Source organism: Cololabis saira, chromosome 17 (genome assembly GCF_033807715.1).
Source record: "Cololabis saira isolate AMF1-May2022 chromosome 17, fColSai1.1, whole genome shotgun sequence".
Taxonomy (NCBI): domain Eukaryota; kingdom Metazoa; phylum Chordata; class Actinopteri; order Beloniformes; family Belonidae; genus Cololabis; species Cololabis saira.
Genome location: NC_084603.1, coordinates 28931172 through 28954778, shown reverse-complemented (window position 1 = coordinate 28954778; position 23607 = coordinate 28931172). Strand labels below are relative to the sequence as shown.

The 23607-nt window shown below is 40.0% G+C and overlaps 1 protein-coding gene across 7 annotated transcripts in view; it reads left to right on the top strand.

The window, feature by feature from the left end:
• Positions 1–23607, top strand: part of kcnq5a (potassium voltage-gated channel, KQT-like subfamily, member 5a) — a 121688-nt gene that overhangs the window by 89796 nt on the left and 8285 nt on the right. Inside the window, exons 3-14 of one of the 7 annotated variants that reach the window (XM_061744568.1) lie at positions 443–569; positions 1201–1376; positions 3079–3204; positions 5200–5310; positions 5412–5507; positions 9060–9154; positions 10040–10066; positions 12544–12597; positions 14426–14667; positions 18081–18189; positions 22617–22748; positions 23108–23224. In XM_061744568.1, coding sequence (XP_061600552.1) covers positions 443–569; positions 1201–1376; positions 3079–3204; positions 5200–5310; positions 5412–5507; positions 9060–9154; positions 10040–10066; positions 12544–12597; positions 14426–14667; positions 18081–18189; positions 22617–22748; positions 23108–23224 — 1412 coding nt within the window. Of the gene's footprint in view, positions 1–442; positions 570–1200; positions 1377–3078; positions 3205–5199; positions 5311–5411; positions 5508–8705; positions 8795–9059; positions 9155–10039; positions 10067–12543; positions 12598–14425; positions 14668–18080; positions 18190–22616; positions 22749–23107; positions 23225–23607 lie in introns of all 7 variants that reach the window. The other 6 variants (XM_061744571.1, XM_061744569.1, XM_061744572.1 and 3 more) reach the window with 6 other exon arrangements.

The following is a 23607-nucleotide window of genomic DNA, read 5'->3' as shown; positions in this document are numbered from 1 at the left end:
TGGCGTGCTCACTCAAAAAGACCAAAAGTGTGTCACTGGGTGCCAGTACAAAAAACATGTCAAAAAATCAAAATCCGACAGCACTCACTGTAGGTACAAAACTTTTAATGCATGGTTAAATCACTGCACAGCAGCAGAGAATCGGACGCTTTTTAGCTTACAGCTGTCAAACTGTTGCCTTTCCAAGTACAAGCACCTTAACTCTCATAGCAGGAAACGCAAAAAAGGAATTCGGCCGTTATTACGGTTATTAATTACAGCCGTCCTTTTCCCAACAGGACCGATCACACCTTTAGTTTAAAAAACGATAGTTTTCGGGTTTTTTTTCCAAATACAATAATGGCGCAGTATGTTTTTTTTTTCTTCTCCACATCAATCTCAACACCTACTGTGCATTTGCAGCACTTAAACTGATGTGCTTGTGTGTATGTGTGCCCTGCAGGAGTTTGTGATGATTGTAGTGTTTGGCCTGGAGTACATCATCAGGATATGGAGTGCCGGCTGCTGCTGCCGCTACCGAGGCTGGCAGGGACGCCTCCGCTTTGCCAGGAAACCCTTCTGTGTCATAGGTATATACCTGTTTTGTAAAAATGCACGTCCACATTACACAAGGATGTCTTTCATGATCAGTCTTATTATGACTGTAATGGAAAAATGTAATGGACCTGTCCGAGTAAAACCGACCTTGTTAACACTAAAGAAATTATTGCTGAGACCATTTACGAGAAGAAAATGCAAACATAACAAAAGCAAAACACATTTATTATAATTGCTCTGTTATATCTGGGGCTACTATTTCTCTAACGTCATGTCACCCTCTTGACTGTCAGTATTTCAGGCACTAAATCCTCACTTGTTAGCTGTAATTTATCTTTCAGAATGTTTACCTTCATAGAAACAATGTTGCAGACAGCCTTTTAAAGGAGTGTGGTTAACCACACTTCCTTCGTCACATTAGCAACGGCGACAGCACCGTGCTGTTAAATACAAGCAAAAGAGTCTTATTTTAAGATTGTTGATGGCTGGATAAAAGAAAGGCAATTAGAGACAAAAAAATAAGCCTGGAGTCGATCGATAGGTGTTTTAAAAGGAGATGGATGAGTGGCTTGTTGAGTAGAGCAAGTAGGTGAGTCAACCACAGTTCCTGCTGCTTTTACTGTGGAACCCATGACCTTTAATTTTAACTCTTTGGCTCCCCAGATATCATCGTACTGATAACCTCAGTTGCTGTGGTTTCAGCTGGTAGTCAAGGTAACGTGTTTGCCACTTCTGCGCTGCGTAGCCTGCGTTTCCTTCAGATCCTGCGCATGGTGCGCATGGACCGCAGGGGAGGGACCTGGAAACTGCTGGGATCCGTAGTTTATGCACATAGTAAGGTAAGACATTTACCATCCTCTCTTCTCTCAGGCCATCGCTCCGCTGAACTTTCAGTTGTCCAATAGTTGAGCAATATCTTCATGACTGTAAATATTAGTTCCGTCTTGTATATAGTCTGCATATTTTTTGATTTCCATGGCTTTATGTCTTTTTTTTATATTTGATTCCTTTTATTGAAACTTGAGACACAAAGTCTACCGAGTCAAATTCCTATTTTTTTTTGCACAAACTTGGTGAAGAGTTGATTCTGATTTTTAGTCGGCTTTAGGGCCGGATATTTAGGGGAATTTCATTTATTGATAAGTTTTGTTGTTTTTCCTTTAAACACAGGGCTAAAAATCATGGTGAAATGTTTATCAAAAATGTAGATGTATTGTTTGGTACGTTACACAGACTTGGGAAATTAGTCACTATAGTGTATAGTGGCCATATTCTGGCCATTCTCTTAAGCAACTAGGATTATCACTACTATTGTCACTCTTCAAAACTCTCTCTTACAATTATGAACTGAAATAAGCAATAAAGAGCATTTACTGAACCTAGAAGCATCCACGCCAATGTGTAAGCGGCGCCCCCAGGCTACATCCTATGATAGATCCTAGGATAGAGGTGGTTCAGCTGCAGGAGCTGGTCCTGATGAGCTACAGGCCGTCCAGTCGGCTGTCCTCTGCTTAGCTCTGGCCAGTAGTCTTTGGCGGGAGCGAAAGTAGTTCCTGCCGGCTGCCCAGCATCTTCCATGCCGACCCAGAGCCAGTCGCAGCAGATTTTTAGTACAATTAACTGTACAACAAGCCATACTGTCTATAAAATAAGGAGGATTTTGTTCTGTTAAGGCTTTATTCACACACCAAAAGTCAAGTTTGCTAAAAATAAGTACCAAGTAGATGACAGCTAACCAAGTGCAGATGTCAATCAAAAAAAGAAAGAAAACACACTTAAAATATGCATTAATTTATGGTTTAATATAAAACTGGTGAGGTACACAGAAAAGCTCACCCCCTATACAGTTTTCATGGGCATGAAAACTAGCTTCTGGGGCCAGAATTAAATTACTAAATATATTTTTCAAAAGAAGTGCAGCATTACTGCAGCGTCATCTGAATGAAGACGTCTGGAGCAAAACGGAGTATTTGAGTAAATTTAATCAGCTACATTCCCTGTTTTTAGGTAATGATTAAGCGGAGGTTAAGACGTTCATCTGGAAGAAAATAAGTTGGCTGCATTCCTAGTTGAGGGGGGGAGTTGATGTAAAGTTCAGCATTTTGCCCGAGAACAATTTCACAGGGCTTGGAGGACCACTGACTCTGCTAACTGGTCCACAGCTGCCTCCAGAGCAATTATGTGTTTCAGCTGCAATAAAGGGAATGGTGGAGTAAAAAAAATGTTGAGTAGATTACATTAATGTAATTTTTTGGGGGGCAAATTAGCAAGTAAGTGAAAGCTGCTGTCAAGGCCACTTTTCCACAATTTCCTATCCATGTGTTATGAGATATTTATCCCCTATATATTATTTCTTTGCAAGATTTTTTTATATTTATTTATTTATTTATGTATTTATCCATGGGTGATTTGCAAGTGAGGAGGTCGGAAGGTTGAAGTAGGTTTCAGCATCTTGTCCAAGGATACTTCTCACGAGGTACAGCTGCTTTTACTTTCCACATTTGTACGAAGCATCTCGAGTCGCTGTGTTTGTGCTTGCAGGAGCTGGTGACTGCTTGGTATATCGGGTTCTTGGTTCTTATTTTCTCCTCCTTCCTGGTGTATTTGGTGGAAAAAGAATTCAACGACGAGTTTGACACCTACGCTGATGCTTTGTGGTGGGGCACGGTGAGCACATACATAACACACGCGACCAGATACAGTACCCAGTTTCTCAACTCCGTGAGTCAGACGGCAGAGCTTGTGACACCTGAGTCTCCGATTTTTAGACATTTCTGCATCCACGGCACATTTCATTGACTCCCACGTTCTAGAATCGTTAAACCTTTGTTTTATGAACCAAGCATTTCCCACTTTAACCCCCAGGGCAAAATCAAAAACACTTTTATGATTGGAGTCATGCTGCTTTAATCTACAGCACTGATGCATTTCCTGTTGTGGCGTGACCTAAATGACACTGAGGAAGGCAAAAACCAATAAGAGTGATTCTGAAAGTCACACTCGGGTGGCTGTACTGATCTGTTTCTTCCTACATACTCCCTTGAAAATGTGGAAACAGACAAGACAAAAACTGGTCCAATCAATAAATTCAATTTTCTCCTGCTTCCAGGTGAAACTGGCCGGTGGGGGTGTGTGGGTATAACAGTCTATTTCCAGGCTCTGAGACCTGAGAGCATCTTCCTTTCTGGTTGACAATTAATACTTTTATATAAGCTGTTTTACTGCATGCAAGTTTTTTCAGGAACATTGTCAAAGAGAAAATTGCAAGTTTCCTTAGTGGTCAAAAACATTAATTTGTATGTTTTCCTTTTAAATTGGTGCATCTTTCACTCTGTGTTTTTAAAAATCAAATATCCCTACTGACATCACGTATCGTATTGACACTTATTTAACAGATGTTGCTGTTATATTAATCTTTTCACTCTCAGATAGGCAAATGTCCTAAACTCATGTCTTGAATGCTTTTGATGTATGTGTTAGAAAAGTAATTAAATCTTGCAATAGTGACGAAAGGTGACTGGTTTGCTGGGGCCACGAAGTCACCCAGATAGTGACTTCTTTGTTTGGCTTGTAAAGAGCAATAACCAGCACTTGAATGACCTTTCAGTGGTACTGGGTGATTGAGCACTTGATAGCTTTAGTCGAGCAATTTGTGGGACATAAATGTCTATCAGCTGTTCGGAAAATGTCTTAAATTTATGGACGGCAGTTTTTCAGACCTATTTTATGCTCAGGAAAAGGCATTCTGGGTTTGCAGGAAGTGGAGTTATGTTCTGTGGGAATAAGATTAAAACAACATCTTTAAAAAAAAAAAAAAGACTCACTCGATTCTCTACTTTGTTTTCAAGGTAATCAGCAGCATCCTTGTCACACTCTTTTTCACTGCTAATTTCTTCTTCTACTGAGCTTTTTTTTCAATGCCATTTCAGACAAATAAAATGGGGAAAAAACAACAGAATTTTTTTCTGCCATGTTTTGGATAAAAAGTGTCCCCAGTTTAGAAGAGAGATCATTTTGTTCTCAAACTCCTAATAACTGTGGGTATTACTATCGGCGCCATTAAACACTTGAGAGGAGAAAATAGGTCAAACGAGACCGTAAAAACCCATTTTAATACCATTATGTTCTCAGGTGCTATTTCAGATTTCAGATTTTAATACATGGTTTGTGATGTTGTTTGTGCGTTTGAAGGCATCAGCAGCATCGTCGTATTATTCGTTTTATAAGGCTCAATAAGCACAAATGCTTACGCTAAGACTATGTTAAAGCTTTTCACATGCTAGAGAACTGGGACAATGGCTGGTACCAGTTTAGATGTCCAGTGGCTCTACGGAGGAGAATCTGCATGCTTACAAATCCTTAGATGCCTGTGATTACGTTCTCCAGTTGCAGGAGATGCACAGCCCACGTCTGCTATCTTTTACACAAGAGCAGCGCATTTCTCAGGGTAATATGAACCATTAGGACAAGATTGCATGCTCTGACTTGTACTATAAACCCACGCCTGAACGACTGAATGCCTTTGCTTCTACAGATTGATGAAACCATTAATGTTACATATGTCTGAAAAGGGCTTTACTGTGTTTCCCCCCAAACCGATCACAGAATAAATCTGTTGCCTGTTGAAGCTACAATAACTTACTGAGGACCTCTGACCCTCAGATCACTCTTACAACTATTGGCTACGGTGACAAGACCCCACAGACATGGACGGGGCGGTTGTTGTCTGCCGGTTTCGCTCTACTGGGGATCTCCTTCTTTGCCCTGCCAGCTGTAAGCAAAACATCTGCACAATTCACATTTGCTCTTTAGACTTCTCATAATTATAATACTCATAAAAGTCAGTTAATTTGCCGTCTTTTTGTCACATGCAGGGCATTCTGGGGTCAGGCTTTGCCCTGAAGGTGCAGGAGCAGCATCGACAGAAGCACTTTGAGAAACGCAGGAACCCGGCTGCCAGCCTCATCCAGGTAGGAACACACAGGCCAGCGCGCTTCGCATCTACTGAATTTCTTTCTTTTGTAGCAGCAGGCGCTGGGGATTCATATGACTTATGAGCAAATGTTCATGTATTTCTATGAGGACCACATCTGCTTTGACTCTCAAAGCCTTCCAGTGTCTGTGTTTGTGTCTACATAAAAGCATTCACTCTGAATAATATTCTGTAAAAGTATTTATTTAGGAATTTACTTAACCTGAGGATTTAAGTGTCTTTGGCCCTCTCTGGGCCGTCAGGGTGTATTGCTGACGGTGACGGATGGTTGTGAGGCACGCTGTCGTGTCTCAGGTCCAACAGCAACACACATTGTTGGGATTTATGAGCCGTTTCCATGGCAATCATTCCCTGGGCAGACGCTCCCCCGGACCGTCATTCATTGTAATAGACAGGACCAGCTGCATTGCTTTGTAATGAGCGATAAATATCTGCTGTGGACTATGTACATTACTACATTGTTGTGTCTGTGTGTGTTCCTATTTCTTTACTTTTTTTTTCCTTTCTTTCTTTTTCGCATGCATGTGTGACTCAAATAGGGTCTCTGAGAGTGTTTTTCTGATCTGTGTCTACTTTTTCTGCCTTATTAATGACCCTGGCCTTACTTATTCAAATGTTCCACTGCACATCGTCACCCAAGCTTTAATGCTCAGGCCAAGATTTTTCCGTCATCTTCATCAGTTATGTTGAAGTGGCATGAATGTCAGTATGATAGGACAACATTTGGTAAACCATCTGTGAAGCACAACAGGTTACAAACCTCCTGAACTTAGTGGCACGAGTAGTCAAAGTTTAAGTCAAAGCACTATTAACAAAATGGTATATAAGTAAGTGGAAATAACACAAAATTTAAACGGTTACCCAAATTATCTGTCACAGATTCAATTTGCACCATAATAAAGGGTTTTTTAGGTGTAATGACAAATCTTGTGTCTTTCCAAACACATGTATAAATGCAGCAACAAAGAAAGCAGCATTCTCCGTCTGCAATATCCCATAATCCAGCGGTTCAGTAATTTGATGAAGCAATCAAGCAATTTCAGATTAACTTATAAAGCAAATTACATAAGCAAATATACAGTGAAATAAAATGAGGAAACAATAACCTTCACGCAGAGAGGCAGTAAATTAAACGATACGGCTATAAGTTCAATTACACATGATATGTGCTTTTACATCATGTTTTGAATTAAAGGAAAACATCTGGGGAAAGTAGGCTGAAATACATAAAATACTTTGAGCTGCTAAAGGCAACATCCAGCTGATTTACTCTATAATGATGGATAGGTGTGTATTCACTGCACAAACCTGGTATGAGTAGGTTCACTTTTCTTCCCTTTTAGATAAATGGTTTACATTAAGTGGAGAAAGTTGAAATAACCTTGCCAGGTGTCACTACGTTTTCACATCTGAGTTTGAAATTCGAAATTAGATATTTTTTCTTGAATAAATATTTGTATAATTCATTAAAATTAAAGCGGTAGTGTGTCTTTCTTATTATTATTAGAGCCCAGCTGGTCCTGCTAATCTAAATACCCCATTAAGTTTTTGATAACTTCCCGTGTAATTTTTTTGTACATTATCAATACCCTGGTCATTGTCTATTATCTGTCAAACTCATAATATTTTCCTCAACAGGTAAAGGAAACTTGGAAGCAGTTTTGTTGAACGTGTCATTTTGCCTGTTATTCACTCCCTCATTTCCCACATATCTCCCTGCTAAAGATCACTCTTCCGTGCATCTGTGTGTATGCAGGTCCAGAAATTACCACTGTGCTCAGGCCTAAGCAGCTGGTCAGTTTGAAAAAAAGAAAAAGAAAAAACTGCTACTGGGATAATAATTTTTCCTAAGTGCCGTGTTTTGAACAAGCGCGGATCTTCACATAACTTTGAAGTGGCCTATTGAGCCGGACAAAAAGCAGCAACCAAAACTGACCAGTCTTTGGCAGGTAGCCGGTGTTAATTTTCAGCCTGTTCCTGTTAAGTGTCTGAGCTATCCAGTCGTGTTATAAGTCTTGTAACCGGACCTGGCACCATCAAGGGGTTCAGTCAGATTCAAGTAAAAAGAAACTCAGGCTTATCACGTGTTGTCTTTTTTTGATAAGTCTCACTTTTAAACCCAAATTGTACACCATGTCTCCATTTTGCTTTTAAGATTTGTGTGATATGATATATGACATTAAAAAATAAAAAACCAACAGACCCATGAGTGGTAGCTACTACAGATCACAGATAATTCGTCCATACACATCTGGAGGAGGGGGGAGTTAACCACAGAGGTGAGGATCAGCTGCAGAGGGTTTTTCTTCATAGTTTGTCTGACAGTTGCTTAATTTTGCATGATGACTACCGTATTTTCCGCACTATATGGCACACCGCATTATAAGGTGCACCTTCAATGAATGACGTATTTTAAAACGTTTTCCATATATAAGGCGCACTAAATATATGGTAAAATACCGTACTATAGTGGCTGGGGTTTTGTTACATATCTACCTGATGGAGCTGCGCTACAGGAAATTCTACAAAATCGTACAGCAAATGCAAAAAAAAAAAAAAAAAAAAAAAAAAAGCAAGAAGAAAAGTACCGTATGTCAAACTTTATTAACAAAATAAAAACCAGCTTTGCTCCGTCTCGTCAAAGTCGCCATTATGCGAGTCAGCGTCGCTGCTGTGCTCTTGAACGTCTGTGACAATTCCTGCCGTTTTTAGCGCCATTACTTCGGCGACATCAACTACATTACCCACAATCCCCCTGACTACAGTTACAGAAATTACCGTAATGATCATATATAAGGCGCACTGTCGGTTTTTGAGAAAATTAAAGGCTTTTAGGTGCGCCTTATAGTGCGGAAAATATGGTACGTATGTGTTACATGCAAAACCAGAAGAAATATGGCCATAGATGTTCCGTTCCCCTTGCATTATGTCACATGAACAGAAGCACTTAATTCGAAACACAAATTACTCTTCTGATCAATGTTGCTTTATTTATGGCTGCCAGGCGGTTACAACACGGCTTCATTGTTTGTTGTATGCCACATATTCACTTGAATTTCCTTTTCCACACCGTGTCTGTGCAGTCACCCTTCTGTGTCGTTCGTGTGTACACATAAACCTGTGTGTGTGTGTGTGTCTGTGTGTTCTGTCCATCTCTGCTCCCTCCTCCACCCAGGCGGCTTGGCGTCTGTACTCCACCGACGGTGCTCGACCGTACCTCAGAGCCACCTGGCACCACTACCAAAGCGCCCTCCCCCCCTTCAGGCATGTATCCCCCTTCACCAGCACCATCATCACCACCCCACCTCCCTCTGTCAACCCCCTCTACCGCAGCGCATCTACACTACCCAAAAAAACTAATCAGGTTTTTCTTTTTCCCCCCTCCTCCTCACCATCCTTCTCTCACTTCCTATTCAACTTATACATTCATACCCCTCCCCCCTCCCCGCCCCCTTTTTTTTTCTCTCCCACACCTCATTAATGGTTTCATTTATCATTACATTATTTATCCTGTCGACTCTGCACGTAGTGTGTCTGGCGTAGTTATGCTGCTGATGAGAACTCGGTTTCCATTGCTACCTGGAAGCCTCATTTGAAGGCGTTGCATACCTGCAGCCCTGCAAAGTAGGTAACAACTTACAGACTTACAAACGTGGCCGCTGCTGCGCTGCCTTTCTTCTCATCTCTTGTTCTTCTGCTGGTGTGTCTTTGTCTCCATTGATGTCGTTTCTGCTTTATTTCCCAAGTAAGACTCATTGTTATGACGCATCTTAGTGATTTTACCTGTCTTAACCGTTTTTCCTCAATCAGGTTGGTTTAGCATGCATAACTTTTAACACCCCTTTCACATTCAAATAGTGTCACTCATTTGCACATGCGTTTTGCCAATATTACTATTGATGATAATCCAAGACTGAATGTCCACAAGATTGGTACATGAGAGATTAATTTGGTATTCTTTTAATGGCAGTTGATTTAAAGTCGGGAAATATTTGGTTTTGAAAATGCTCACATGCAAATAAGCTTCCTACGATACAGGCGGGCGAAGAATTTGTTTGATGGAGCCAACTGTGCATCATTTACAAAAAGCAGACGGCGGCTCATTTGGCTTCGTAATTATTCCAGTAATCTCTGGCTTTAATTTATTAGCTGATTAAAATAAGATCCATGTAATTACGGCGTTGTACCAGATAGAAAGTCAGCGTGAGCATCTTTATGCTCACAAGTGTAAACAAATCAAAGTTATATGCAAATAAAACACCTGATTTAGATCCTTATCTTTCAGATATGTGTGTCTGTCTCAGAGCCAATGCTTAGTCTTTGTGTGCATGGCTACAGTGTGCATGTGCCTGGAAATATGTAACGCCTCGGAAATGAAGTTCTTCCTGCATTTTGGTTTGATGCCTGATGTCCATTAGTGGAAATGTCTGTATGTAGCTATTTTAATCAGCTTGAATACTGATTTTCTCTCCCTTTGTCTCTTCCTCTTTATCCCACTAACCACTGAAGGAAAGAGCAGGGCGAGACTACTTACAGGTTTGTATGACTCTCAGCTCATATGTCCAAAGACACAAACGCACACAGCACTTTCCACGCGATATAACCGTGTACCTCATGTTAAGCTATAGCGAGCCTTTTTTTCAGGTTTCATTTGTTTTTATGGTTTGTCGAGTCAATTTATCTTTATTTTTTTTCCCCTCGCTAGAAATACAGATTCACAGTGTAATTGATTATTTTTCATTTATTTTTTGGCTACACTTTTAGTAGAATGGCTGAGGAGACGATGGAAATTTGCCTTTTTCCATCATGATACCGGACACATGCGGGGAGTTTTAGTTTGGTTTGTTTATTGATTGATTGAGTCAGGTCGAAAATGTTGGCAGTCATGGGACTGTTTTGAAATCTTAAACGGAAACCTTTTCTTATTTTTATGAGTTAACTGCTTTGTTTCCCCTGTCGTAATTGTATTATACACTAAGTAGAAAGGGTAACTGGTGCATTCATGAACTAAGAGTGAGTCGTTGAGCAATCGCAACACTGAATCGCCTTGAAAAAGGGAAACCAGACGTGCCAGAATGATGATTTTCTTTTTACTTGTGTCATGCATAAAAAAGGTCAGGAGATACATGTGCATTGTTAGAAGTTAGATATGAAGCACAGGGACGAAGACAGTTGTTTTTGAAGCATAGACGCCGATTGTTCCACACGTAAAGTAAAGTTACATATTTTTGATGTTTCTTCATTTGTTTTTCAACTTTATTTTTTTACGCCATTATCTCCGATTCTCTCCGTTCCTCTTAACTACTGTTTCTTTTGCTGCACTTGACTCATATGCAGAAAAGGGTTGATAGGCGTCTCAGTCCTTGCTGTGTGTGTCTATGTGTGCGTGCGTGCGTGCACGCATATGCTTATTCACATGCCTTCAAAGGCAGGAGCCTGTACCATGTCTGTACCATGACGCACTTTTTCCATTGGGATGGTATTTATATAACTTATCAAACACAAGTCCTGGAGAGACAGACCCAAGTTGAAAAAGAGGAAAGGGAGGGGAGACAGGGGATTTCAGAGAGAGGGAAAGAAGTCAGAGAGATTTGCGAGTTTAATTATGCTAGTATAGTTTTTATAGTGCAGCACTTCTTTGTCAACATTTGGAGCCCTTATGTTGAGCCAGCAGCTTCCTAGGCATTTAAACTTAAGACAGCAACACATATACATATATAAAAGATAGCTTTATACTGTCGGCCAAACGCACAAACAAATTTGCTTCTCATCCTTAAACAAAATTGTATTTAATTAGGCTTTGTCGCTTCCACAACAATGTTTATTCCCCCGAAATCCTCCTGTTTAAAAAGCCTAGTTTAATTATGTGTTCGCTTCTTAGAAACGTGTGTAGCAGCCAAGTCCAATTTACACTTGTTAAATCATAATTACACACGCCTTTAGGACACACTTTTTTTTTTTCTCTCCCCGGTTTCACCGAGGGAGCACGTAAAACCCGGTGTTATTAGCGGTTTTACAGACTGACAACTCTCGGGTGCTTGGCGGCGGTAGGTGCCGTGGTAAACGCCTGGTGATTTTCGTTTAAGCAGACTTGTAAACACCAGCAGTAGTAAACATTAGGCGCACCACAAAGTGCCGCAGCGGACTTCAAGCTGTGTTTAAGTGAGCTGGATATCGACTGCGAGCGGCAACATGAAATAAAGGCTAATGGAATTATGTTGTGTGTGTTTGTGCCTTGTGGCATTTTAAACTCCAATTCAATCTCTGTGATGTGACACGCTGAAAGAGAAAGAAGTCAAGTGACTAATTATTGTGTGACCAGAAGGATATTTAATTCATAAAATTCCTCGGTCTCTTGGGTTACTTTGATTCTGAGTGCCATCTCAGAGAAATGTGTTGGGAACTGTAACTGAAAGCCTCATTGTGGGGAAATGAGACAAAGTATCTGCTGTTTATGCCATAACAGGGTTTCAAATAATAGTTTTAAGACCAAATTAAGCAAACATGTCACATTTAATCTAAAATAAACCAAACTCAAAGCGAATACAGATGCTTTTTTTTTTTTTTCAGCTTTTTGTTTTACAAACGTCTTGCCATATATACGGCGAGCCTTCAGTGTGTTTAAAATACAGTATTTGTTGTTGTTTTTTTAGTTTCATCGCTGCCCTGCATGATTTAAAAGTTACATCACAGAGCAAAATGTAGCAGCTACAATCTGAGTTTGGTTGGAAATGTTACAGAAAATAGCCGTTATCATGAATTGACTTCATGTATTAGTTTTGGATCCCAAAGTGAAAGCAGTGCTCTGACCTTACTGACATAACCCTCCACCTGGTCCACCTGCCGCTCCCTGATATGTGTCCCCCTGCCCTTCTGTGAGTGTTGATTGTGAATCCGTATTGACAGCGGAGGATTTGTCTTCTGCTCAACTCCCCCTCTTTTAATCTCCATCCCCTCTGACCCCTTTCTTCTCCTTTCCTCTCCTCTGCCCATCTCTCCCTCCTTCGCTCTAGTAAGGGTCTAACTAATGGGAGACTCTTCAGAAAGAATGCTCTGAAATTTAGGAGGTACTTACAGTAGCATCATTTCTGCCCTTCCCTTAGCCCAGTATCTTGCAAGAATGACTAATAGCATGTAGGAAAACAAAGAAAAACAACTTCATTTTACCTCCCACTCTGATTCCTTTCATCCCATGAAAGACTAATGCTGCCTGCTGCCTGTTGAATGCAAACAATACCTTGTGTGTGTGTGTGTTAAAAATTAAAGGGGAATTCCGTCAAAAAGTGAATGTAAGGTATGGCTTGGTTTTTAAAGATAACATTTTAAAGGTTAAATCATGACAGACATCATGGAACACTACTTTCAATTATCCCTTTATAATTCATGTTTCTAAATTCCCCTTTATTTTATAAATTTTCTGTCCTGCAAAAACTGTCCAGAGTCCAGCCACATGAATGTCTTTCACTTCACTCATTTTCTTTTCCAGAATATTGGAATAATATCATGTCTGCTCACTAAAAAGATATAGATAGAGCAATTCATGGAGCTGGATTATTACCTTAAATTATTCTACAACGTTAATTGCAATATTCAAGCATCTTTCAGCATACAGACTGGGTTTACTCAATGCACCGCATGGTCCTTGCATCTCCACTGCACGTCTTTCATTTTCACCCATTGAACTGGATACGAATAGTAACAAACCAAATGCTTCTTTGGCCCATTTGACTCCATTACCTGTATTTAAGGCTTTGTGCAATTTTTCCTTTTCTTTTTTTTTCCTTTTGCTTTTGATGACAGTGTGCATAACAAAACAGAGTCAGAATTATATTTCTCATTAAGTACAGCATTTGAGAAAAAAAGTGTAGTAATATGTTGTTTCTACACTGTTGGAAAGTAAGAAATATATTGCACAGGTTCAAACATTTGTGGATGCAAGAAAACATGAAACAGTTTTCTCATTAATTAAATCACTGAAATTCAGGTAAGGAAATGCCTGAATATGATTATTTTGGAGCATGGAAATGTGTTTGAACTGTGCATCTGTCCCTGTCATTGGACTGCCTCATTGCATGATGGTTTATTCAGCAAATAAACCTTAATGTTGGAGAATGGTCTGCATCCCCACCAATCCATTACAAACATCTATACTGAATGGTAAAATAACAACAATAATAATAATAATAATAATTCCTTTTTATTAAATTGTCAACATATTTACATACTTATTTTCATTAGCAAAATTGGTCTGATAGAGTCTCTGAAGGAAAAAGCTTTTATTACACAGTAACGGTTTTCCTGGAAAAAAAAAAGTAATGAAACACCATGCTGAGATTTTGATAAGGTCCCTTTCCCTAATGGTATCATTTGTTTAATGTAGACACATTAATAAGACCATGCTTCATATATCAGCTTTAAAAATCTCATACGGTGTGTTTTGGAGCAGGAGCACCTGAATAGATTATCAGTTGAACAGGTGGGGATTGCATTGCAGCAGCTCGGGATCGAGCTCCGAGGGTTTGTTTGGGTGGCTTGGCAGGCAGTCTGGCACCGTTCTAGTGTTTTGGGCATGTCAGCTGGATGGATGGTGTTTGGTCTAAAGGAAAAGACAGAACACTGCCCTTTATCTGTGCTCTGAACTCTTCTCACTATCTGAGGGGAAATACTTGTTGACAGCATCCCTTTTTTTTTTCTTTTTTTCTTGTGTTTCTCTGAACCCCACACACTCTTTCCCTGTCACCTCCATGCTTAACTCATTTTTTCACCACTTTTATCATCCTTTTTTTTTCCTTCACTCTGATCTCAAATCCTTCCCATTCATCCATGTATTTCCCTTCTCTCCCCGTCCGTCATTTTCCACCCCCTTCTCTCTTTCTGTTCCTTCCTCCCCCTCAGTCAGAAGTTGAGCTTTAAGGAGCGCGTCCGGATGGCGAGTCCTCGAGGTCAGAGCGTGAAGAGTAGGCAGACGACCATCGGTGACCGCCAGCGCTGTTCCCCTGGCAACGAGGTGGTGGGCAACAGCGAATTGATGGGCGGGAGCCCCGCCAAGGTGCAGAAGAGCTGGAGCTTCAACGACCGAACCCGCTTTAGGCCGTCGCTGAGGCTGAAGAGCCAGTCTCGCCCTGCTGCTCCAGATGGTGAGCTTGTCGTTGAACAGCAACAACCACCGCAAATGTTGTCAATTTACCTTTTAAAGCAGCACTATGTAACTTTTCCACCTTAATATAATATTTACAGAGTCATTGTGATGGTACATCAACTTCCAACAGGTTTAATGAACCTCTGTCATGGTCTGGGGGTCTGTATCACCTTCACTGGCACTATGTAACTTTGAGGAGCATGGTAGGAACCCTGCCACACTAAAAAACTACAAATCGTTACGACTTTGACTGCTTTACGGCATACGTCACTTCCCCCTCCTTCCCGATTCGTAGTCGCAGAGCTCAGCAGAAGCTGGTATAATGGCCGAAGCAGGGAAAAAAACGAAGAAAATAATAGTTTTATCGGAGGAGGCATTCAGTTATTCACAGGTTATAACGTTTTTTTTTAATTTTGTCAGTAAGTATGTTTGACTACTAATTTATGACGAAGTCCCTCTAAAAAACGTTTGTAGTTTGGCGCATTATCTCGCTGAAACTGGACAGGGGGGCGGGGATGACTTCACTAATAAAAACAAGTTGAACTTAGTGATTTTCAACATCGTCATATTATATTGCTTAGCCAAAAATAGAGACATTACCTCTTCGCTATCCATCCTGCAAACGACCGCTGAAAACAGAAAAGTAGTTTTGAAAGTCCGTCTCTTCTTCTCTCATTATCAAAACAAATGCACGCGACGGGGACAGGATCTTTCCGGCAGTACGCGCTGGTGCTCATGGGAAACGTAGTGTTCTTTCTGGTAAAGCACTACAGCTTTTGTCCAAAGGAGCCGCCAAACTCAACAAAAGCTGAAAGTTACATTGCGCTGCTTAAAAGAACAAAAGTCTTTTTATACGTGGCATCTTGCATCAAGGGGATGTAGCCTTTCACTGAACCATTAATCTATGAAATCACAGGAAATAAATCTAAAATGATTCAGATAGGTATCTAAAATGATTTAGATATGCAGTCAATGAAGAGCTGGAGCGAACTGCGTGCGAAGGTACGGGCATCCCTTCAGAAATGACAGAATTAGTTTTTTTGAGCTGAAAGAGAAGTTAAAGTCATCCCCCTCAAGCTATAATAGATTTGCGTTTTCTTTCATGAACTAATAGAGGCCATTTATATAGTAGTAAACAACTATTATTGACAAAAAAAACCTATAGCTTTGCAAGGATGATCTTATCAGAGAATGGAGTTATTTAGTGTTTTGTAATCACTGCTCTTTGTTGTTGCAGCTGTCTGAGCGTGCATGCATGTTATTGCACATGAGTCCGTGCAGAATGAGCAAACTTCAATTTGGTACTTTGACTAAAGATCTTTGGACACGGAATTGGATAACGCAGGAGTCTGTGTGTTTGTTTGTTTGTTTGTTTTTTCCTGATGTAATGGGGTAGAAATTGGTTCAATTTTTCTTTGAGCATGGTTCAGTTTGGCATTCTGCTTTTTTTTTTGCAACTCCCAGTACTTGTTATAGACTTATTAAAAAAAAAATAAAAGTAAACCTAACAATTATATCATGTGCAAAACTGGAATCATTATCCCTGCAAATTCAACATGGATTTCTTCTAGAGTATCCTCTAGATCAGTGTCCGCGCTCTTGATTGACTGCATGATATTTGCCTCTAAAATTGCTAATTGGACCAAATTTAGAATAATCCATCTCCAAGCTTGTGTCTCGTGTCTTTTTTTTGAATTAATGCTGCTCCTTTTTTTTCTCAAAGCATGCCTGTGGTGCCAAATAGCTTAGTCTTTGTTCACATCACTTGTTTCCAAAATGACTTGCATAGTTGAGTGCATAGCTTGCATACCTGAGACACTGGCCTCTGTGATGAGCATGCAGGTATTCTTCTGAGCACGGTTCCGGTTCACACTGCTCCTTCGCACATTTATGAAGCATCTGATTTGCGCTTATTTCAATCCAAGTCAAGTATATTCTGAAGGTTTTAATTTATTATTCCCCACAGTTCCCTTCCTTTCCCTTAACTTCTTATTTATAACATTGACAGTTTAACCATAGTATATTGTTATAGTATATTTTTGTGAGCATTTCCAGATAACAAAAACCCGTTATTATTTCATGTGTTTGCGATTTATGAAATAATTCCTCACAGATGTTTGGTCAGAGATAACAGTACTATTAAAAGTGGAGAAAATTAACTGTTACTGAGTTAAGCCAGTAAGACTGGATCATATGTGTGTCTAAAAAGCAGTTTTCCTCAGGGGATAAATAAAGTATTCTTGAATTTGAAGACCTTTTTATACCTGTTTTCCTGCTTCTAACATCTTTCCATTTATAGTTGCTTCAGGGGATAAAAGATACAGGTTTAAGTGAATGATGCCTTAGTTTCTTAGAAAACCTTCAGGTTTTCTAAGAAACCTGTTTTCAAGCACTACTTGTACTGTTTTCAGACTATGCTTTAGGTGTGAAAGTCTCAGTCAGATAGTTTAGTTAATATCACATAAATATTCAGACAAAACTGAGGTGAAATAATCTTTTGAATTTAAACTGTAAGAGACACGTACCTTTTACCTCTAAAATGAAAGAGATGGAGTAATTGAAATGGGTGAAAAAACAAGCAAAAAAAGATGATCATCTGCCTGATCTGGCGCCATCATTTTTAGCTTACAAAGAAGTGAATGTCATTGAAATCATGTCTCCGTAGACAAATGTTCAGTTGTATGACTTGTCATTGAAGTCGTTTAGGTTTTTTACAGTATCAATTCTCTCTTTGCGCCCTTGCTGTACTCAGGACGATTAATGTTTTAAATCTATTTCATTTTTTATCGCAATGGATATGAATGGGTCTGAATTTCCTGAAATAATCTTAAGTCATATGTTTTCATGAAGCCCAGACTTGAGAGTTCAGCTCCAGCCCTCTTTCTGTTTGGTCTTTGAAGGAAGCATGAATTTATTGTGAACTAAGTATGTTGAACATTTGTGCTGCCCAGGTATTTTCACCCACAGCTCCCAATAACTCCTTCCCAGGAGAAAGCAGTTAACATACTCATCTGTTAATAGCAGCTCTTTTTCATCTATTATCTCCTTGTTTAATTCTTATGAACTGATTTTTAAACTTTTCACATGCATTATGCCTCCATCGACAGTCATTGTACCTTCACCTCCTCTTTGTAAATTAGTCTGTTTCCCACACCGCTTACTTGCGGCTGTGCAGGCAAAAAGTTGCCCAGAATTTCTAACGACCCCATCCACGCAAAAACATAAATTTTCCCCTCTTAACAGCCAAAATATTATCACATTAAAACATTCTTGGAGACCCAGTCTGTAATTCCAGATAATTCAACCTGTTGATAAATCTGCTCTGAAGAAAGTGTTTTATGAGTTTTGAGACTGGAAACGATTTTCCACGGGCCCACGTTTATTGATGAATCAACGCTCTGTCTGTCTCAGTGGACGCAGGCATGGCCACGGAGGATTCCTTTGATGAGAGAGGCTGCCATTGTGATGTTACAGTGGAGGATCTGTCGGCGCCGCTCAAAGCTGTCATCAGGGCTGTCAGGTGAGCCGCCGCCGCTGCGAAACTAGTCAATGCATGTGTCCAGGAACATCCTCGGGGACCTGATCGTTCACTTCTCAAGAACTAACTGGAGCTTCTTGTCCATTATGTGAAAGTGTGGGAACACGGGTGTTAAATTCACAGACGGGGGAAAAGTCACCGCTTCAGTTTTCACTTCACAAAACATTGCACCTAACAACCAGTTTATTATTCATTCTCTGCATCTATCAAAGCATTGTGTGCTCTGACTTTCCCAGGTTTTTTGCCGTCACTTGCTGTTTCTCATTTTTAGAAATAATTCACCTTTTTCTAAATTAAAAACAGACGAGGCTGAAACCCTGCTGTCTTTTTAGTGAATACAAAAAGTCACCAGCACTCACTTATCTTAACATACAGCATTAACAGGATAGTCTTGTCCAGAATTGGTTATTTATTGAGGTTTTTCCTTGACAACCTGTGGTGATACAGCCTTCTTTCTGGAGTGAAAGTGGAAAGTATAGTAGCAGTAAGTTGGTGTTCGGATGGAACTGCTCCGATTCTGAAATGACTGATACTCATTGCAAAACATGTTTTGTGTTGTGTAATCTTCAAACTTATATCAGGCTTTTAGCTAACCATTTGGCCCTCCACCTTTTTCAATTGGAAATCAATTCAAATCACACTTAGGACTTCAAAGTAATCACAACTGTTGAAGGAAATCACTTCTACACTAACAGCTTTAAGACGATGAATCAATAAATAATATCACGTTCAATATGAACAATTTTTTTTTTATTCACAGCAGATGAGGAAAAACAGACTTTAATTCATGTGACATTAAGTGATGTTTGCATTCCTGGGGTACTGCTTTTTGTTCCCAAAGCTTTTTACTTTATCTATATGATCCACTACTGGGTTTAAAGGTTTACCTGAGGGGGATTTGAAGGAGTTGTGTGTAGCGTGTGTGTGTGGGTGTGTGTGTCTCGGCTCTCTTACACTGGCACCGGCACCCTGCGAGCAAGTGTTTATCCAACTGGCGCCAAATAATTCTCTCACTTCACTGCTTCTTCTATATATTTTTCACTGATTAACTGTTAATTTGAAACTTCCATTACAACCATGTTTTACAAAAGAACAGCAAATAAACCAAAAAAAAATAAACATTAAACTTAAAATACAAACCTATTTTTATACAAAGAGCGGTCCAAGAAAGGACAACTGTGGTTCTGTAGCAGCTGGGGAACAAGGTTTGATCCCACAGGGATCAAATAAATTGATACAAGCATTGCTGAATAAATTGATACAAGCATTATTACTGTACTTGCTGTGATGGAAAGGTGTCAGTACACGCCTTTATGTGCAGCTAGTCGGGTGTCCATGGTTACCTCTGTCCAGCATGCGTACGTGTCTGACGGACAGTTTAAACGTGATCATCTGTGGCAGCCTCTCCGGAGCCATATATGTGCTCTTTATGTAAGTGGTGTGGTCAAAGCTATTATCTACTTGAATTCTTTCCTCATATTGTAAAATGCAGAAATCCAGGTGGTGCACTGAAAGTGGTGCTTGAGGTTTAAAGTTGTGAGGCCCATGAGCCTCACAACTGGTCCATAGAGCAGTGCAGGATGTCCTGGTCTACTGGGTTGAAGGGACAGAGGTTTCCACCTCTGTCCCACCAATCATCTGCATGTCCTCAATGACCACATCTGGAAATCTCCTCTTTGGTCACCCCCGTTTTCACCTGCCTGGCAGCTCCAGCATTCTTCTACCAATGTACTGGGAATCCCTCCTCTTCATGTGTCCGGACCATTTCAATCTACCCTCCCTTATTTTATCATCTGTGAGTCAAACCCAATATTACGTCCCAGCAACTTTCTTAATTGGACCCATTTTCCGCAATATGCGCACTGAAATTGTATGAAAAGTGACTTAAGACCACACGTAAGACGAACTACATCACGGTGTTCAACACTTCAAAACATAGATGGCAATATTTATGTTAAGTGTGTTTGCAGTCAAGATTCAACTCCTACATGAACAATTTCACTACCACTTATGCAGGATGACTTAATTTCTCTAATTATTCAATGCCTCTTATGAGTTGATGTCACTTTCTGTTGAACAAGTGTCAGGGTGAACTATTCTTTTTTTTCCTCAAAGGAAAGGGGATGAACAGAAAGAAAAGAGATGAGGGCTATCTATATGCAGAAGACTAATAACATTCAAAGATTTCACTCCATTACTTTTCAGTTATGACCAACTTTACTGTTTACAACTGTCAGACTCCATCTAGGCTGTTTACTCCACATTTAAAAACAAATAAACGCTCCATGTAGCGATACCACCTTTGACCACACGGAGACAGCATTACACAAGAAAGTCTATGGTTATGGTCCAAACACATACTTTGGTGAATAAATTCTAACACAGCACCAAACTTCTAACTTCCCAGGTTGAATCCCATGTGGAACTAAGATTCGCTGCAGTTCCCTGACTTGCTGCTGGAGTCAATCTCCATTGACTACCATATTAAAATGTCCAACTTCAGAGCAGAATTAAATATATTACAGTCTGGTTCAAAAAAACTGTTTTGGTCTCAATCACTTGATTTCACATCCATGACATATCTGAAGGAGGTGAATGCATTTGTACCACGCCAGGAGAATTTATATAAAGCAATACATATATTTCTAATAGGATTGACTGACAGTCGGCGAAGCCAATATCTAGCTCATCCTCACCTGTCATCATGCTACAAAGCTTACTGAAGCGATCAGCCGTTTGCATTGTTAACCCAGCGTCAGCCACACGTGGCAGTAATTTTTGATTTTTCCATCAAATCAACAAGTGAAACGGAATATTATGCTGTAAACAACTTCCAGCTGCTCTGTAGCTCGTTACGCAGGGATTGGCTGAAGGTGCTGGTAGCCACTGTTAACTTTGATTGACCTACGATGGATCAGCTTCCTGGGCAACATGGCTGCACACGGCTCAACAGAAAGAGGCATCAAAACTGCTCCTCAGAAACCAATGGGTCATAAGACTAATGCTTCCTTCATTGTTGTTTTTACAGTGTATGTACACTACAGCAGAGCTATGTGCCTTCTTGTGGTCATAAGTGATATTGCTGTGAAGAGCAACTTTAAATTTTGCATTGGTGAACTGTAGTTATCTGTGCAGTCATCTGGGTAACGTTTAGTTTAGTAATAGAGTTCCATTACTTTAAAAGTGTTTGCTAAGTTAAAATAGTTTGCTGATCCTTTGAATCCTTTCCTATCGGAGTTTGCGTGCTTTACGTTTTATCCTTGAATTTTTTGAGTTTTTGACCCTAATTTGTAGCCACTATCTACCTTGATTCCATTATTTACCTCTGACATGACCAAAGTTGGGAAACGAATGGGAATATTCTTCACACACCCAACATCGGGTACTTTACAGAATATTGAACTGTATAACCTCACTATGAAGTGGGCTGCAACCCCCTGATGTTGATTTTTTTTGTTATTTTATTTAATTTATTTATTGTTGCGACTCTAAATAGACCTGTCTGTTTGGTCAAAATGTTCTCGTCTTTGCCCCGACTACTTTTTTAGAGCAATGGCCTTTTTACTATTTGTAAATATCAGAAATGTTTATCAAAATGCTGGACCAAGTAATTTCTTTTATTTATTGACAATAAACGAAAAAACGTTTGTCCTGGAATAGTTTCTCTTACATGATTATTTAACAACGAGAACCAGGTTGTCATTATTTCATTTGTTCAGAATTGTATCAAAGTTTAACATAAGTTTAACAATTGAAAAGACTTATATTTGCCTCTCTTTTGAACTGAAGTGCATGAGGACCCCTGTGTCCCATCTTTGACTTTTGAAGACATAAGATACACCTACGCACACACTGTACTATTACCATCCAGCCCTGGCTGGCCTTGCCCACCCTGCAGGCCTCCATGGGGAGCAGAAGCCCAGAGCTTTCTCAGGGTGTCGGGTTGAGAGCCGGACAACCCTTCCCCTGTTGGGACTGTTATTACAGAGGGTCATCTGTCACTGTTGTTTTCATTTAGACAATGAAAAAAACAGGCAACTGCAAACATGCTGAGGCCACCCGGGAATCTAAATGAACCAAGAACATAGATCGCTTTATCTGTATAAATATTATTCCCTCAGCAGTGGCTCACTTTACCAAATAGAGGCAGGTAGAAAATCACTCTTTAGTTTTAAAGTCAATGATTTTTGTTATTATGAATTTTGACACGCAAGCAAGGAGACATTGCCGAATAGAAACTTTCCTTTTTTTTTTTGGTTTTCTGCAATACATCCTCTCGGAGGCGAGCTCAAAGATTCTGCTGCCATCTAGTGGTTGGCTGTGGTAATTACAACCTTATCTCAGCTATTTCACTTCCCTCATGTCTTATATCCTCTTTTATGTTTTTGTATTCGTCTGTATGTCTGTAGGATCATGAAATTTCACGTAGCTAAGAAGAAGTTCAAGGAGACTTTGCGTCCGTATGATGTGAAGGACGTGATTGAGCAGTACTCTGCAGGACATCTGGACATGCTCTGTCGCATCAAGAGCCTTCAGACCAGGTTAGTACAGACTGGGTTTGCACATAAACTCATTCACACACAGATTCATCACACGTTTATAGGAGCAATTACAAAATCTTTGTGGTCCCACAAATTTCAAGTTCTTCAGAACCATTTTTATTGAGGTGTCTTAATGTTATTGACACAAAGTTTTTATATTGTGTGTACCAGGAATTTCTGTAGGTGGATGTCGTTACAGATGTTGCAATTCCTATTAGCGCTGCCGGTATACGTGACATAATCAAAAATCCATCTATACTGTAAAAGTTTGTTTCCATACCTTGATTGAGTTGCTAGCTCATCTTCCTTATCCACTGTGTGCAGTATGTATGTACATGTGTGTGTCCTCTCTCTCCCAGACTAGACACTGTAGTGGGTCCCCCTCCGAGGCCGTTGAGCAGCCGTGTCAAGACCTTTTCCTCTCCTTCTCTGCATTTATATTACAGCCAGGCCCGGAGGAAACAGTATGCACCAGGGTTAGACCTGCCCTGACCCCCAGCTCTTGACTGCTCCTCTCTCATTAACACTTCTAACCTACCAAACCTGGGCCAAAGAGCATGCACTCACAGAAAGCCCTTTTACCAACTCCAAATATGGCAGTTCTCTTAACACCATATTCTGTGCATTCAATACTGATGATTTGCTTTAAATCTAATTTATTTTCAGACAGGCTACTGAACTCAAAAGCCTGATTCCATCCTGTAGAGAACATGTCTGCAGAGATAGCAAGAGCTAGGCCGTCACTGGAGCTTAAATTATTCACTTTAATTTCAGCAATATTTACATCTGTATTCAATTAAATAACAAGTAAAGCTGGTAATTCACCAGGGGGCACTATAGTGCAGTTAGAAATTGGAGC